The sequence below is a fragment of the Macaca nemestrina genome, chromosome 11, assembly GCF_043159975.1.
Source record: "Macaca nemestrina isolate mMacNem1 chromosome 11, mMacNem.hap1, whole genome shotgun sequence".
Lineage (NCBI taxonomy): Eukaryota > Metazoa > Chordata > Mammalia > Primates > Cercopithecidae > Macaca > Macaca nemestrina.
In genome coordinates this window covers 40,871,710-40,887,597 of record NC_092135.1, presented here as the reverse complement: position 1 = coordinate 40,887,597, position 15,888 = coordinate 40,871,710, and the positions used below count along the sequence as shown (strand labels likewise).

Genomic DNA, 15,888 nt, shown 5'->3' with positions numbered 1-15,888 from the left:
TCAAAATCATGCTAAAACCTATAAACTCTTAGTCTTACACTCCGGAAATGTCATTTCTTATTTGAGAATTCTCAGTGACATTTTTTGAAGCACACTCTCCATGGGGCATATACATCACACATAACACAAAGACAAATGAACATTGAAATAAAGTTAAAATACAATGACTTATTAGGTAAAATTAATATACTTACTGTTATCCATCTTAAATCTGGTGCTGAGTTCATGGCCAAACCATCCCACTAATCTAAAATATAAATAAAAACATTAGTTTTTTGGGGGGTTTTTTTGCATGAAGTCTTGCTCTGTTGCCTAGGCTGGAGTGCAGTGGCATGATCTCAGCTCACTGCAACCTCTGCCTCTTGGGTTCAAGTGACTCTTGCGCCTTAGCCTCTCAAGTAGCTGAGACTACAGGCATGCACCACCATTCCCAGCTAGTTTTTGTCTTTTTAGTAGAGATAGGGTTTCACCATGTTGGCCAGGCTGGTCTTGAATTCCTGGGCTCCAGTGATTCATCAGCCTTGGCCTCCCAAAGTGCTGAGATTACAGGTATGAGCCACTGTGACTGGACATGATATTTTGATCTATAAAAATAGACACTACTAATTTAGAAATCTGGGGCCTACATTATAAAGCCATTTGTAATATAAGTAATCGAATACTTCAGTAGATAAAATGCTATATACTATCATATGGTAATTAATATTTATAATGTAAAGAATGAGGATAAAAATCTATCCATCTCTATTATTATTTTATTTTTGTGTGAAATATCAACTTGAGACTTATAGTTAATGACATTTTTTATTTAAAATAAAATGAACAAAAATATTAAGCAGTTTTTTATTTTAAAATGAAGCTAAAAGCTCAAAAAGGCCAAACAATTAATACAATATTTTCACAATAGAATCTCTAAAGAGAAATGTACCCAAAAAAACCATATAATTGTTGAAAGTTTTAAAAATACTTTTAAAAGAAATAGGTTGCTTTCATATTGTTTTTGTTTTGTTTTGTTTTGTTTTTGTTTTTTAGACAGAGTTTCACTCTTGTTGCCCAGGCTGGAGTGCAATGGCGTGATCTTGGCTCACCACAACCTCCGCCTTCCAGGTTCAAGTAATTATTCTGCCTCAGCCTCTCAAGTAGCTGGAATTGCAGGCACATGCCACCACGCCCAGCTAACTTTTTTGTATTTTTAGTAGAGATGGGGTTTCACCATGTTGGTCAGACTGGGCTTGAACTCCCGACCTCAAGTGATTGGCCCGCCTGGGCCTCCCAAAGTGCTGGGATTACAGGCATGAGCCACCACGCCCAGCCTCACACCTGTAGTCCCAGCACTTTGGGAGGCCAAGGTGGGTGGATCACGAGGTCAGGAGTTCGAGACGAGCCTGACCAACGTGGTGAAACCCCATCTCTACTAAAAATACAAAAGTTAGACAGGCATGGTGGTGCACACCTGTAGTCCCAGCTAAACAGGAGGCTGAGGCAGGAGAATTGGTTGCAGTGAGCCGAGAAGGTGCCACTGCACTCTGGCCTGGATGACAGAGTGAGACTCCGTGTCAAAAAAAAAAAAAAAAAGAATGTAAAATAAGCCAGACATAAAATACAAAATATATAGGAAAAATCAAATATGTGTGTGTATATATTAGATGAAAAAGACTACAAAGCAATTTAAAGAAAAATATTAAAAAATTAGAAAGAGAAATATCATGTTGCTTCTAATCAATTATCCCTAAATAATATTTTAGTTTTAGTAATGTCAAAATAAAAATTCCAAGGCACTATTTTTTGGGACATGACAAAATGTTTTAAAATTTATGTAGAATATATGGGTGAACACAGTAAATTTTGAAATAGAAAATATCGTGAGGAATATGCTATATTATCTTGTAATAGTATCTTATATGTTTTATATAATACAGCATATTATAAAGTGCAGTACATGAGACTAATTCTAGTAAAAGAAACATCAGTGAGACAAATGAGATATGATAGTAAATACAGAAACAGTCCTCAGATCATGTCACAATTATCACCTCTTAATTATGACATCTCCAAAATGCAAAAATGAAAAAATTATATTTACATACTCATGATTTTCAAAACAGAAATTTCTAAGTATAAAACAGAAGAAAATTCAAAGGAACATACCAACAGATTTATAAACATTTAAAATTCTGTATTAAAAAGATAGACAAAATTGCAAGGCAAACCAGATGGGGAAGACGAGTGATATCTGTCCCATATGAAAGAGTTTTCACTAAGAGTTTTTACACAGAAAAAGGACAATGTGCCAAGAGCAACCCAGCCACAGAGCATGGACAGGCAGTTTATAAAGGAGAAATGTCTGTGCCCCATGAATTCAGGAAAAGGAAACAAAACAAACAAAAACACCTCAATCTCACTAATGTTTCACACTATAAAGATGAGACCATATTTTATATATCAAATCTGCAAAATGATTTAAAATTATGCTTATTTTCATTAAAGATTCAAAGAAAAGGAAATCAGCCAATTGTTGAATAATGATAATAAATAAGTAATAAAATCTTTCTAGAGGACAATTTAAGAAGATATATGGGAAATATGCATTGTTTTCTGTCCCAGAAATTTTACTCCTTCCAATTTATCTAAATTGGATTACACTATTTGGATTACACTATTTGAAGTACACCAAGATTTGTGTATTAGTGATAAGGAACAGTGGGCAGAGAAAATCTAGGCAGAAAAGAGTGGGTCCCCAGGAATTCCCACCCTGAAGCTGAAAAACCTGAAACCATAGCCCAAAGGGAGAACTTCTATCCCTATTTTCCCGCTGAAATGTTGCCTTTTCCTAAACCACCCACGGCCCCACCCCGCCCCATCCTGTGCCTGTATAAACCCAAGACTCCGCCAGTAGACAGGATACAGCTAGGCATAGAAGTGGCTTGACTTCAGGGGACAGCTTGACAGCGTAACTTCGAGAAGAATCTGGCGTCACACTGGCCCTTTGCTCTAGCTGGTGGAAGGCAGCTGCCTCGTGTGAAAAGGCAGAGGCCCCACTGGGCTATTAACACTTACGCCGCCTGCGGACAGCAGAGCTAAAAGCACAGTAACATGGCCTCTGGGGCTTTGAGAGTCGCAGGCACCCCCGCTTGGACTCCGCTGTGGGGCCTGCATGGAGTTCACTCCTGCCGGTTCTAAAGCGTGGGACCAGTTCCTACACCGGCTCACCTGTGCGCTCCCTCCCACGAAGGGTGGAACGCTGCAGGTCCGAGTGCGTGGAGCTGGATCCTACCAGCACCGAAGTGGCCAGCCGATTCCAGCACTCATTCATTCCGGCTCCCGTACTCGTTCGCTCGTGCACTCTCTCCCGCGAGGAGTTGAGAGCAGCGAGCCAGCTGAGTAAAGGAGGCATCCCTGTCACGAGTTCCGAGAACGGGTCAGGGAAATATCCTGCTTCATTAGGACAATTAACACAATACAATTTTCAGTGTCAAAACTACCTGAATATCTTGTAATGGATAACTGATAGAAACAAATTACACCATTGCATGTGAAGGGATACTCTGCAGCCATTATAAAAATCCTATTTAAAAGAATATATATATATACACAAAAAGATTAAAATGGAGATCACAATATTTTGAGTGTGCTTCTAGTTTTAAAACAATAACATGTATGTATGTATATTTAACTATGGCCAAAATGTTAAATATTTTAACTTATGCCTTATTCCTATCTATATTTTCCAGATTTTTCTTAAAGAGCACATATTGTTGTTGCATCAATGAAAGGTTCTAATTATCATTTTAACTCCTCTTTATTAGTCCAAATTTATTTTAATTTCAAAAATATTTTATGTATTTTGCATATAGTTTTATAGAATTAATTAGCAGAGTCTGATTAATTATGCAAAATGATTAATTTTTAAAAATCTAGCACTTAAAAATATACAGTTCTCATTAACTTATTAAAATTCATAGTGTACCAGCCGAGGCATACCTTTGAAACCTTACTTCTAATATTTATTCTCTCATTTCAAGTAATTCATTATGAGAACCTAATGATCCTCTCTTTTTGTCCCCAATGGTTCTTCTGCCTATAATGATGACATTGGGTGGAATCTGCATAGGAGGAACTGAAAAAAATCAGAAAAGAGTGGTAAAAGCTCAAGTGATGGAATATCTACTGAAGTTCCAGTTTAAAAAAAAATTATCTAAAATAAAGACAAGGTGCCCAATTTGAATTTCAAAAGCTACACCCTTGATACAATTAAGGGTATAGAATACAAGAGAGCAGGGCCATTTTTAGAGCAGCGGTTATATTATGTATCCTGCAGAAAAAGGAGGCACATCCATAGAAAGAATCAACAGGACCCCTAAGAGATGGAAGTAGTGAGCAAATGAAAAATCTGAAGGGCTACTGTACCCTTTCTCTCCTAGCCTCCTTCTTAGGTACCTTCCCCAAATTGCTAATCCAGGAAAATTCAACATATTCAGTGATGAACAATGAAAAAAGAACTGGGTATTAGCAGTAACACAAAGATTTTCCACGAAAAATGGGAGAAATCTACAAAAAATGAAAAATATGCAGTAGGAAAAGACTGCCTAAAAGTGGATGAGAAATGTAATGAAAATGAATACATAAAGAGAACAACAGAAGCATAATGAAATAATATTCCATGTGCTTGGAAAAAGCCAAGTAAAAATGTAGGAATAGGATTAACATATCTTAACAATAGGAGGGATGAAAATGAGCATGCAGAAATCAGGAAAGAATTAGAAAACAAAAATAAAACACATAAAAGAAAGAAAAAAAGATTTGAAAAACTGCAAGAAAGGCAGGATACTGTGGAAAAACTAGCAAGGGACAAAAGATAGTTGTGAGAAAAAATAAACAAAGAGATATATTTTAAATAGTTTAGAGATAAAATGACAAATTTAGTGAACAGATAAATAAGTTCCATCATAATCAGAATGAGTTTCCAAAGAAGGAAAGCATGAGAAGAAATTTCTTAGTTATGATTCAAGATAACTTTGAGGAAATAAAAATGATTTGAATCTACATTGAAAAAATGCAACATCCTCTGAGTTAGCTGGGAGGAATTAACTCAGAATGGTCAATTTTGGTTACTGCCTATTAAAATTTTTGGATTTTAAGGTTAGAGAAAAAACTGAAGTTCCACTCAAAAAAGGATTAAGTGAGAATAAAGAAAGAAATGTCAGATTGGCTTCAAATGTATCAAATGCAACCATTCAATGACAGAGACTAATATAGAAATACCTGTATAATACTCAGAGGAAAAAAAAAAACATGATACATGAATGCTATGTTTGACTAAGTCAAATTGTATAAGTTTTACTGATATTGATCAATATCATATATCTATCATCTATATATCTATATGATATATATATCTATATGATATCTATATGATATATAGATGATAGATATATGATATTGATCAATATCATATATAAATATATTGATATTTTTCCCATTAATTCTTCATTACCTGAAAAAGAACTTAAGTCAGCCAAGAGATGACTGGTGAAACTATAACAAAATGACATATTATGACTATTGAATGTATTTAATTATAGGAATGAGACTAAACAAATGTGGAGATTAAGGTAATAGTAAATAGGAAATGACATGTGAAAGTGTAAAAATAAATAACTAAACAAATAGGGGAGTTAACGAAGTTTTACTTACTATCCATAATTTAAACATGATAGATCAGGTAAAACAAGTATAATCAAATCTAAGAATACAAAGTGAATATCAAGAAAGTTAAAATTATTGACAAAAGTATCCTTCTTATCATTTTTTTTGGTCTGAATTCCACCTTGTCATAGATAAAGATTTCATCTTACTTTATTTTCCAATTTCTATACTTTTGCTCATCCTTTTATTCTATTTTTTTCTGAGTTATTTATTTTAATTGAGCCTCTGCTTTGTAGTACAGTCTGATGACTTTATCTTTCAATATGTGAATTCAATCTATTGATATTTATTACTCTGACAAATATGTCTGGTCTTAATTCAATGTCATTTAATGTCATATTTGCTATTTCTAAAGCTTTTTTAAAAAGTCTTTCAACATGAGATGATTTGCTTTTTTACCCATTATTTTTTATTTAGTACTTTGATATTTAAGGTTTTAATTTAAATTTTTCTTTTCCTTTATTCTACTAGTTCTCTTCCGTGAACAATTATAGATTTAGCAGCTTTCTTCCTTCTACCTAATTTGTTATCACTTGATAGTTTTGTCAATAATTTGAAAAATTCACAATAAAGATAAAACATTTATGAATTGTTGTTCATAACATAATGCCACACCAACACTCATAAAGCAAACATTACAGAGACTATAAGGAGAGAGAAATATCCTGTGGCAGAAGTTTTATTAACCTCTCTAAGTCCATGACAGATCAAGTGGACAAATATATCAATTAAGACGGTAAATCTAACATAAATGTTTAATGCGGTGACTTGAAATAAAGATTATAGCTTTCAAAAGAAATGCTCATAAAATGTTGACTATAACTACACAAAATCTTTAATATCTCCAAAATGTATATATTGCTGACCATAGTATCTGAGTATAATCCAATAAGACTAAAAATCAATTAAAAAACTCAGAAAATGAAAAGACTCAATTACCTGGCAAGTTTAAAGTAAATTTATCTGAAATTACTTTTAGGATAAAGAGAAATACAAACTGAATTGGTAAAATTTCCTTTACAAGAATGATTTTTAAAAGCTCCAGATCAAGACTTTTGGGAAATTGCCAAAACAGTGCAGAGAGAAAAATTCATAGCTTTAAACTGTAGATCAATTTAAAAATTAGAAAGAAAGTAGATAAATCAATAATAAGACTAAAAAGTGTCATGAAAGTACACGATACGGATCTAAAATAAAGAGCGGTATGCAATTAACAAAGAAAAAAGCTGAAATTAATAGTTAGAAAACATAAAATGACAGTTACATCGATACATAAGTCAAGTTTGTTGTGGTGAGGGAGAGGAATACCAATTAATCAAGAAAACACAAGAAGGTATAGCTATGAAAAGAAAAACATATGCAGAAGGATATTCACAAAATAGGGAAAATAAGCACATTATAAGAGAGGCATTGCTTAAATTAATTTACAAATTTAGATTAAATGAATAATTTTCTGGGAGAATATTACTTATTAAACCTAATCCCAGAAAGGAACAAAAATGGAAACTAATAGATTTTAATAGGAGAAATAGAGAAAAAGCTTAAACATCTGAAATTCACAAAAGAAGGTAATCTCATGGGGAAATTCTATCAATACTTTTTAGTAGATAATTCCAATGCTATTTAAACTAGCTCAGTTAGGCCGGGCGCGGTGGCTCAAGCCTGTAATCCCAGCACTTTGGGAGGCCGAGACGGGCGGATCACGAGATCAGGAGATCGAGACCATCCTGGCTAATACGGTGAAACCCCGTCTCTACCAAAAAAATACAAAAAACTAGCCGGGCGAGGTGGCAGGCGCCTGTAGTCCCAGCTACTCGGGAGGCTGAGGCAGGAGAATGGCCGGAACCCGGGAGGCGGAGCTTGCAGTGAGCTGAGATCCGGCCACTGCACTCCAGCCTGGGCGACAGAGGAGACTCCGTCTCAAAAAAAAAAAAAAACAAAAAACTAGCTCAGTGCATAGAAAACAAAAACCAAATCAAAAAAGCGGCATGGGAGATATTATCATTTTTTGTGATGACATTATCATATTAATATTAATCTAGGTTAGGATTGCATACACAAAATATTCCGTCTTAAAAAATTAATACAAAAATCATAAAATACTGCCAATGGATTCTAACAGCATATTAAATAATAACACATTATGAACAGTAGGGTTCACATAGAGCAAAAATGGGTCTATACTAGCAAATTTATTAATATACAATTCATTTTATTAATAAAGCTAAAGGAAAAACAAGAAGATTATCTCCTTAAACCCTGTAAAGACATTACAACATTCTTATTCTTAAGTTTAAAAAAAACTAAAGAAAACAATGGTGGAAAGATACTTAATGTAATGAAATACAGCAATCTCAGCCTGAAAGTCAAACTCAGATTTAGCAACACCATAGTTACTTTCATTAATACCAAGATTTGGCAGATATAAAAACAGGAAAGAAGATGCAAATTATTACTATCATACTTTCAAGTTACATAATTTTTTACTTGATATGAATATTTGGATACATTAGTATGGTAGTCTGGTGGAAAATTAATATAAGAAACAAATATCTGAAATCTAAAATTGCAATAAATTTATGCATTACCAAAAAAAGTTCAAGACCTACATTCCTGAACGACAAAAATACTTGAATAATATTTAATATCAAGAAAATGTTAATTATCCTTAAATTGATGCACAAATTTAATATGATTTCAAGTGATAAAATGTGGATATGTGTCCCTGCCCAAATCTCATATTGAAATGTAATTCCCAATGTCGAAGATGGGGCCTGGTGGAAGTTGATTGGATCATGGGGATGGATTTCTCATAAATGGTTTAGCACCATCCCTCTTGGTACTGTCCTTGCAATCGTGTGTGAGTTCTGGTCAAACGATTTCTGGTCGTTTAAAAGTGTGTAGCATCTCATTCCTTGCTCTCTCTTGGCCTGCCATGTGAGGTGCCTGCCCCCCATTTGCCTCCTGCCATGATTGTAAGTTTCCCAAGACCTCTACAAAAGCCGAGCAGATTCCAGCACCATGCTTCCTGTACAGCCTGCAGAACCATGAGCCAATTAAACCTCTTTTCTTTGTAAATTACCCAGTATCAAGTATTTCTTTATAGCAATGTGAGAAAGGCCTATAATACATCAGTAAAAATAGGTTTTTATTTAGGAAGCAGAAAAGCTTATTCTAATGTCATTTGGGAAAACAAATAATATTAAGAAATCTCTAAAAAACAAGAACAATGAAGTGAAGTATTTCAACAAGATATTAAATGTTGTGAAACTCTAAAATGAAAACAATGTGGTAATTCATTACGAAATCAGTTAATATATAACTCATTATACTAATAAAGCTAGAGAAACTCAGGATCAATTCTGTAGACCAACAAATCAGAAGAGAAAGTCCCATCAAGCAACAACATATTTTTAAAAATTCCTCTGCAGCTCATATTAAAAAGAGTTAATCTTTCTAGTACAAGAGTATATAGAGATCAATAAGGCAAAAATAAAAATCTAAGAAAAATGACCAAAGGATATGAATAGACCATTTACAGAAAAGAAAAAAAAATAGTTCTTAAAAGTTAAAAAGAAAAACTCTCCAATTACTATTAATATCAATACAAAATAAAACTACATTGCGATACCATTGTTCACCTCTCAGATTGGCAAAAATGCAAAAATCTGATTATGTACTCTATTGGTGTGACTGTGGGTAAAGGCTAACTCCCATGTATTACTTAGGGAGTATAATGTGATACACCTCTGTGAAAATAAATGAGCAATAGCTACCAAAGTTATAAAGACAAACACCATTGACCTAGGAAATTCACTTCTAGAAATTTAATCTCCAGAAGTATTTAAATAAGTATGAAGTAAATTATGTATAATTATAATCAAGTGCATCTGTTTAGTAATAGTCCAAGATCGAAAGGAACCTACAAATTGTCTACACAGAAAACCAACAAAGAAATGTCAAAGTTAAACTATAGTCTACCAAATGGACCTAACAGATACAGAATATTTCATTCAACTGCTTTAGCAGACACATTTTTCTCATCAGCACCTAGAACACTCTCCAGGATAGACCATATGTTAGGCCACAAAATAACTCTCAACAACTTTTAAAATGTTGCAATCATATCAAGTATCTTTTCTGATCATAAGGGAATAAAACTAGAAATGAGTTACAAAAGGAACTTTGGAAACTGTACAAATACATGGAAATTAAGCAACATGCTCCTGAACAACTGAGTCAATGAAGAAAGTAAGAAGGAAATTTAAAAATTTCTTGAAAGAAATGAAAATTGAAACATAACACACCAGAACCTATGGGATACAGCAAAATCAGTACATGAGGAAAGTTTATGGCAATAAATGCCTACATCCAAAAAGTAGAAAGATTTCAAATAAAAATCCTAATGATGCACCTCAAGGAACTAGAAAAGCAAGAACAAACCAAACCCAAAATTAGTAGAAGGAAGGAAAGAATAAAGATCAGAATAGAAATAGATAAAATTGAGAACAAAACAAATATAAAGGATCAGCAAAACTAAATGCTGTGGTTTTTTTTTTTTTTTAAGGATAAACGAAATTGGCAAACCTTTAGCCAGACTAAGAAAAAAGAAGACCTAAATAAATAAAAATACAAACTAAAAAGGGAACATTACAACTGATACCACAGAAATACAAAGGATAATTACAGACTAATATGAACAGCTATATGCAACAAATTGAAAAATCTAGAAGAAATTAATAAATTCCTGGACGCACACGACCTACCAGGGTTGAACTACGAAGAAACAGTAAGAAGATTGAAGCAATAATAAAAAGTCTCCCATTAAAGAAAATCCACAGATGTGATGGATTCACTAATAAATTCTACCACACACTTCAAGAAGAACTAATACCAATTCTTCTCAAACTATCTCAAAAATTTAAGAGGAGGGAATACTTTCAAACTCATTCCATGAGGCCAGCATTACCCTGATACCAATAGCAGACAAGGACACAGCAAGAGAAAAAGAAAACTACTGGGCAATATCCCTGATGAACACAGTTGCTAAAATCCTTAACAAAACACTAGAAACCCAATTCAAACAACACATTAAAAAGATTATTCACCATGATTAAGAGGCATTCATCCCAGGGATGCAAGGATGTTGCAAAACCCTATGATCATTGCAATAGGTGCTAAAAAGGCACTTAATAAAATTCAACATACCTTCATAATAAATATTTTCAACAAATTGGTTATAGAAGCAATACACCCCAATAACATAAAGGCCATAGATGACAAACCCACAGCTTATATCAAATTGAACAGGGAAAAATTGAAAGCCTTTTTTCTAAGATTAGAACAAGACAAGGATGCCCACTTTAACAACTGCTGTTGAACATATACTGAAAGTCTTAGACAGAGCAATCAAGCAAGAGAAATAAATAAAAATCATTCAGACAGGAAAAGAAGTTAAATTATCTCTCTTAACTGATGATGTGCTTCTATACCTAGAACACCCTAAAGAATCTGCCAAAAGGGCCCTGAAACTGATAAACAACTTCAATAAAGTTTCAGGCCACAAAATCAATGTAAAAAAAATCAGTAGCACTTCTATTCATCGATAACAATCAAGTTGAGAACAAAATCAATAATACAATCTCATTTATAGTACCTGAAAAAATAAATAAATAAAATACATAGGAATACATCTAACCAAGGAGGTGAATGATCTTTACAAGGAGAACTACAAAACTCTGCCAAAAGAAATCAGAGATGACACAAATGGAAAAACATTCCTTGCTCATGGACAGGAAGAATCAATATTGCTAAAATGGCTATATTGTTCAAAGCAATTTACAGATTCAACACTATTCCTATACCAAGCTACCAACATTGTTTTCACAGAACTAGAAAAAACTATTCTAAAATATATATAGAACCAAAAAAGAGCCCAAATAGACAAAGCAATCCTAAGCAAAAATAACAAAGCTGGTGGCATCACATGACTTGACTTCAAACTATACTCTAAGGCTACAGTAATCAAAATGGCATGGTACTGCTACCAAAACAGACACATGGACCAAAGGGACAGGACAGAGAATCCAGAAATAAAGCTGCACGATAACAGTTATCTGATCTTTGACTAAGTTGACAAAACAAGCAATCGTAAAAAGACTCTCTATTCAATAAATGGTGGTGGGATAACTGGCTGTCAATATGCAGAAGAATAAAACTGGACACCTACCTTTTACCACATAGAAAAATTAACTCAAGATGGATTAAAAGCTTAAATGTAAGACCTAAACCTATAAAAGTCTTAGAAGAAAACCTAGGAAATACCATTCTGGATATCAGCTTTGGCAAAGAATTTATGACTGAGTCCTCAAAAGCGATCATGACAAAAACAAAAATAGACAAGTGAGACTTAATTAAACCAAAGAGCTTCTTCACTGCAAAAGAAACTATCCACAGAGTGAATAGACAACCTACAGAATGGGAGAAAATATTTACAAACTATGCATCTGACAAAGTTCTAATATCCAGAATCTATAGGGAACTTAAGCAATTGAACAAGCAAAAAACAATCCCATTAAAATATGGGCAAAAGACATGAACAGATGCTTCTCAAAAGAAGACATACAATTGGTCAACAAACATATGAAAAATGCTCAATATCACTCAGAAAGATGCAAATCAAACCCACAATGATATACCATCTTACACCAGCCAGGATGGCTACTATGAGAAGGTCAAAAAAAACGGCTGGGCATGATGGCGTATGCCTGTAATCCCAGCACTTTGGGAGGCTAAGGCAGGTGGATCACCTGAAGTCAAGAGTTTGAAACCAGCCTGGCCAACATGGTGAAACCATGTCTCTACTAAAACTACAAAATTAGCTGAGCGTGGTGGTGCATGCCTGTAATCCCAGCTACTAGGGAGGCTGAGGCAGGAGAATCGCTTGAACCCAGGAGGAGGAGATTGCAGGGAGCTGAGATCACACCGTTGCACTCCACCCTGGGCAACAAGAGCGAAACTCCATCTCAATAAAAGAAAAAAAAAAAAAAGAGAAAAAGTCAAAAAACAACCAACCAATGTTGGTGAGCCTGTGGAGAAAAGAGAACAGTTATATGCTGTTAGTGGGAATGTTAATTTTTTTCAGCTATGTGGAAAGCAGTTTGGATATATCTCTAATAATTCACAAATACCATTCAACTCAGCAATCTCATTATTGGGTACATATCCAAAATAAAATAAATTATTTTACCAAAATGACACATGTACTTGTATGTTCATTGCAGCACTACTCACAATAGCAGACATGGAATCAACCGAGATGCTCATTAATGGTGGGTTGGATAAAACAAAGATGGTACATATACACAATGGAATACTATACAGTCATAATAAGGAATGAAAGCATGTCCTTTGCAGCAACATGGATGCAACTAGAAGCCATTATCCTAAGCAAATTAATGCAGCAATAGAAAACCAAATATCACATGTTCTCACTGATAAGTAGGAGCTAAACATGGACATAAAGATGGGAACCTGGACATAAGGATGGTAACAATAGACACTGCAGACTACTAAAGCCAGGAGAGAGGGAGGGGATCAAGAACTGAAAAACTACTGGTACTGTGCTCAGTACCTAGGTGACAGAATCAGTAGGACCCCAAACTTCAGCATCACACAATACACCCAGATAATAAGCCTGCATAGGTACCCTCTGAATCTAAAATCAAAGGTGAAGTTATAAAAATAAAAAATAAGAAATAAACAAACTGGAACTAAACCATAAAGTCATAATTATCAAAAGTTCTAATTTTCTTTTTGTTATGGTTAGAGCACAAGTCAAAACATTTCTCAAGTCATTAGACAGTTCATATAAACAGCAGTTCATATAATTGAACTACATCAGTGGGGGTACACTGGGAGGAAAAAATTTCGACACAATTGTTTTTATGAGATGTCAAGCTAATCATAATGGATTTTTACTTGGAAAATTATTAAGAATTGACTTAGAAGACAGATATAAAGTACTTGAGACTTTTCTGGTAATGATTTATAAAATCCATGTCCACTCAGAAAATTCTCAACCTGCATTGTGTACATGTAAGAAAGAATTTTGTAATCCTATTAGAGATAACCAAATTGTTTCCTAAATTACATATTAACATATTGAAATGTGCATCTATGTGAAAAACAGAATTTGAAATATGGCTGAATATGAGGTCTTGCCTCGGAGGTGAAGTACATACATCTTATTCCAAAGGAAATAATCACTGACTGTAAAATTTTACATGATAGTAATAAACTTGATACTTTATCTATATAGACGTCCATTTTCACTTTTCAAAGCCTCAGGGCAAGCTTTATTTTAAATGTTAACTAGCTAAAATATTTCAACAGAATGAACTTTGAGAGAAAACTATATTCTAGAATTGGTTGTTGTTTAGACTAGTAGCTAAAGGACATATTTTGAACAGTCTGGAGAAAAAAAGGAAAGGAGGTAAGAATATATTTCAGGTGTGAGGAAATAGACTACTCTTAGGGCAAAGACATATCTCTGGCATTACTCCAAACTGAACTTGAGCCACTGAGTTAAATTCAAAGAATCTATCAATGAATTTCACTGTTGAAATTGACATTCTGTCTAAGCCGCACTATTCATTGCTAGGAAAATCTGAGCTTCCAAATTGACATCACTGATTCCAGTGTATCTCAAAATATAAAGTCTTAATTTGAGTGGAAATGTTTTGGATAGTCTCATTTATACGTTCACAAATCTATGTTTATATTTCACTGATCCTACCTAATGCAGAACATCATCACCATAAACAGAACAAAATAAAGGAGGGACAAAAACCCAGGAAGAAAGAAGGAATATCATTCACATAAACATAGGCAAATGTCCAAGCTTACATCTAGCATTTAAGGACATTTAAGGACGTACAGATGGTTTTATCAGGTCATAAGTCATGACCTGATAATATAATATATTATATCCAGCATTTAAGTACTGATCATATTTTCAGTTACATGCATTGACACTGTGAATAATTACCACATACTTATTTACTCTACTTGGCGCCTGAGAATTTTGCATATGCCCCAGGTATGTCCTTTCCACCTCCAATATGCATATAGGATAGGTGATTTGATTTCCCCACACCCTCTTTTTCCATTAGCATTTTTATTGTTAGTATTGTACTGTTTGATCTTAAAAGAGTTCTGCGGACCTTTTCCATTAAGTTTGCTAAATTTTTAGGCACACACTTAATATTTAGCTTTGGAATTGTTGTCTAATGATTTTTCCAGAAAAGCACTAAATCTGATCGGAAAACTTATCATCCACTGGGAGGCCAAGACAGGAGGACTGCTGGAAGCTAGGAGTTGGAGACTGGCCTCCACAACGTAGCAAGATGTCTCTTAGAAAAAAAAAAAAAAAGCCAGACATGGTGGCACACACCTTTAGTCCCACCTACTTGGGAGACCAAGGTAAATCACCTGAGCCCAGGAACTCAAGATGACAGTGATCTATGATCGCACCGCTGCACTCCAGCCTGGGTGACAGAGCTAGACCCTGTCTCTAAACAAACCAACAAACCAACCAACCAACAAACAAACACCTGATGAGTTTTAAATCGGTTCCTGTTTTTCTATGTTATATTAAATCTCATGTTGTCATTTCCTCTGATTTGAAAACTGTATGGATTCAGAGACAACTATTCATATTATATTGTTTGGAAAACATTTGAGGTGATAAAACTTTAAATATATTAAGAATTTTGCTCATCATTTACAAATAGTTTTCCACAACTTTCTTCTCCACAGTGAATCAATACATTTTATTGCTTCAGGGTCATTTGTTAAGTGGAGAACACCAAAGGGTGCATATAGAACCAAAATTCTAATTTTTAGCTTTGAGTTCCAAAACAAACTTCTGAAACTTAGAGCAGAGACAATTCTCTTTAAGAGCCAAGACTTCTGATTTGCAATAGACATGTTTGATCTCAAATCATGTGTTACATATAGCCCAGCATAAAGTTTATGCCAGCACATATAAAAGACAACTGAAGAAACAGTGGATCTAACCCATAAATTAAACCAAATTTGCTCCTGCTGAGGAAGGAGAAGCCTCAGAAAGGGATGAGATTCATACCTGATTTAGGTTCCTAATACCTAGCCAGGCTGTAC

The 15,888-nt window shown here is 34.2% G+C and overlaps 1 protein-coding gene across 2 annotated transcripts in view; it reads right to left on the bottom strand.

The window, feature by feature from the left end:
• The window catches only part of LOC105492610 (kynureninase), a 175,279-nt gene that overhangs the window by 15,448 nt on the left and 143,943 nt on the right, over nucleotides 1–15,888 (bottom strand). For both annotated transcript variants that reach the window (XM_011759824.3, XM_011759825.2), the window contains one exon: nucleotides 195–247. In XM_011759824.3, coding sequence (XP_011758126.1) covers nucleotides 195–247 — 53 coding nt within the window. The remainder of the gene's footprint in view (nucleotides 1–194; nucleotides 248–15,888) is intronic.